Source organism: Austrofundulus limnaeus, unplaced genomic scaffold (genome assembly GCF_001266775.1).
Source record: "Austrofundulus limnaeus strain Quisiro unplaced genomic scaffold, Austrofundulus_limnaeus-1.0 Scaffold3194, whole genome shotgun sequence".
Classification (NCBI taxonomy): domain Eukaryota; kingdom Metazoa; phylum Chordata; class Actinopteri; order Cyprinodontiformes; family Rivulidae; genus Austrofundulus; species Austrofundulus limnaeus.
In genome coordinates this window covers 5,850-6,164 of record NW_013955596.1, presented here as the reverse complement: position 1 = coordinate 6,164, position 315 = coordinate 5,850, and the positions used below count along the sequence as shown (strand labels likewise).

The following is a 315-nucleotide window of genomic DNA, read 5'->3' as shown; positions in this document are numbered from 1 at the left end:
GGTGTAAACATCTCCTGAATCAACCAGGCCTCCTCATGGCTCACATCACCATCAACCAGTACCTGCAGCAGGTGACCTTTGACCTCTGCTCCCTCCTCACCTGTTCTTATGTTTTGCATTTACCTGGACTGAGCTTGTGTTTTTCTCCTGCTGCAGATCTACGAGGCCATCGATAACCACGAGGGCACATTCTGTGCAGAGCTGCTGTCCTTCAAACACCCCCACGTCGCCAACCCCCGTCTCCAGGTGAGGCTTCACCCACTCATGTACACAGTTAGCGCTGCTGGGATGCAGACTCACCTGTGTGTGTGTGTG

The 315-nt window shown here is 53.7% G+C and overlaps 1 protein-coding gene across 1 annotated transcript; it reads left to right on the top strand.

Moving 5' to 3' along the window:
* On the top strand, positions 1-246 carry LOC106511771 (PCI domain-containing protein 2; the record flags this gene model as incomplete). The annotated part of the gene is given in 2 exon segments (XM_014000510.1): positions 1-71; positions 157-246. Coding segments are annotated over 2 exon segments (126 nt in total), but the record flags the coding sequence as incomplete, so codon positions are not given.
* Positions 247-315: the final 69 nt, after the last annotated feature.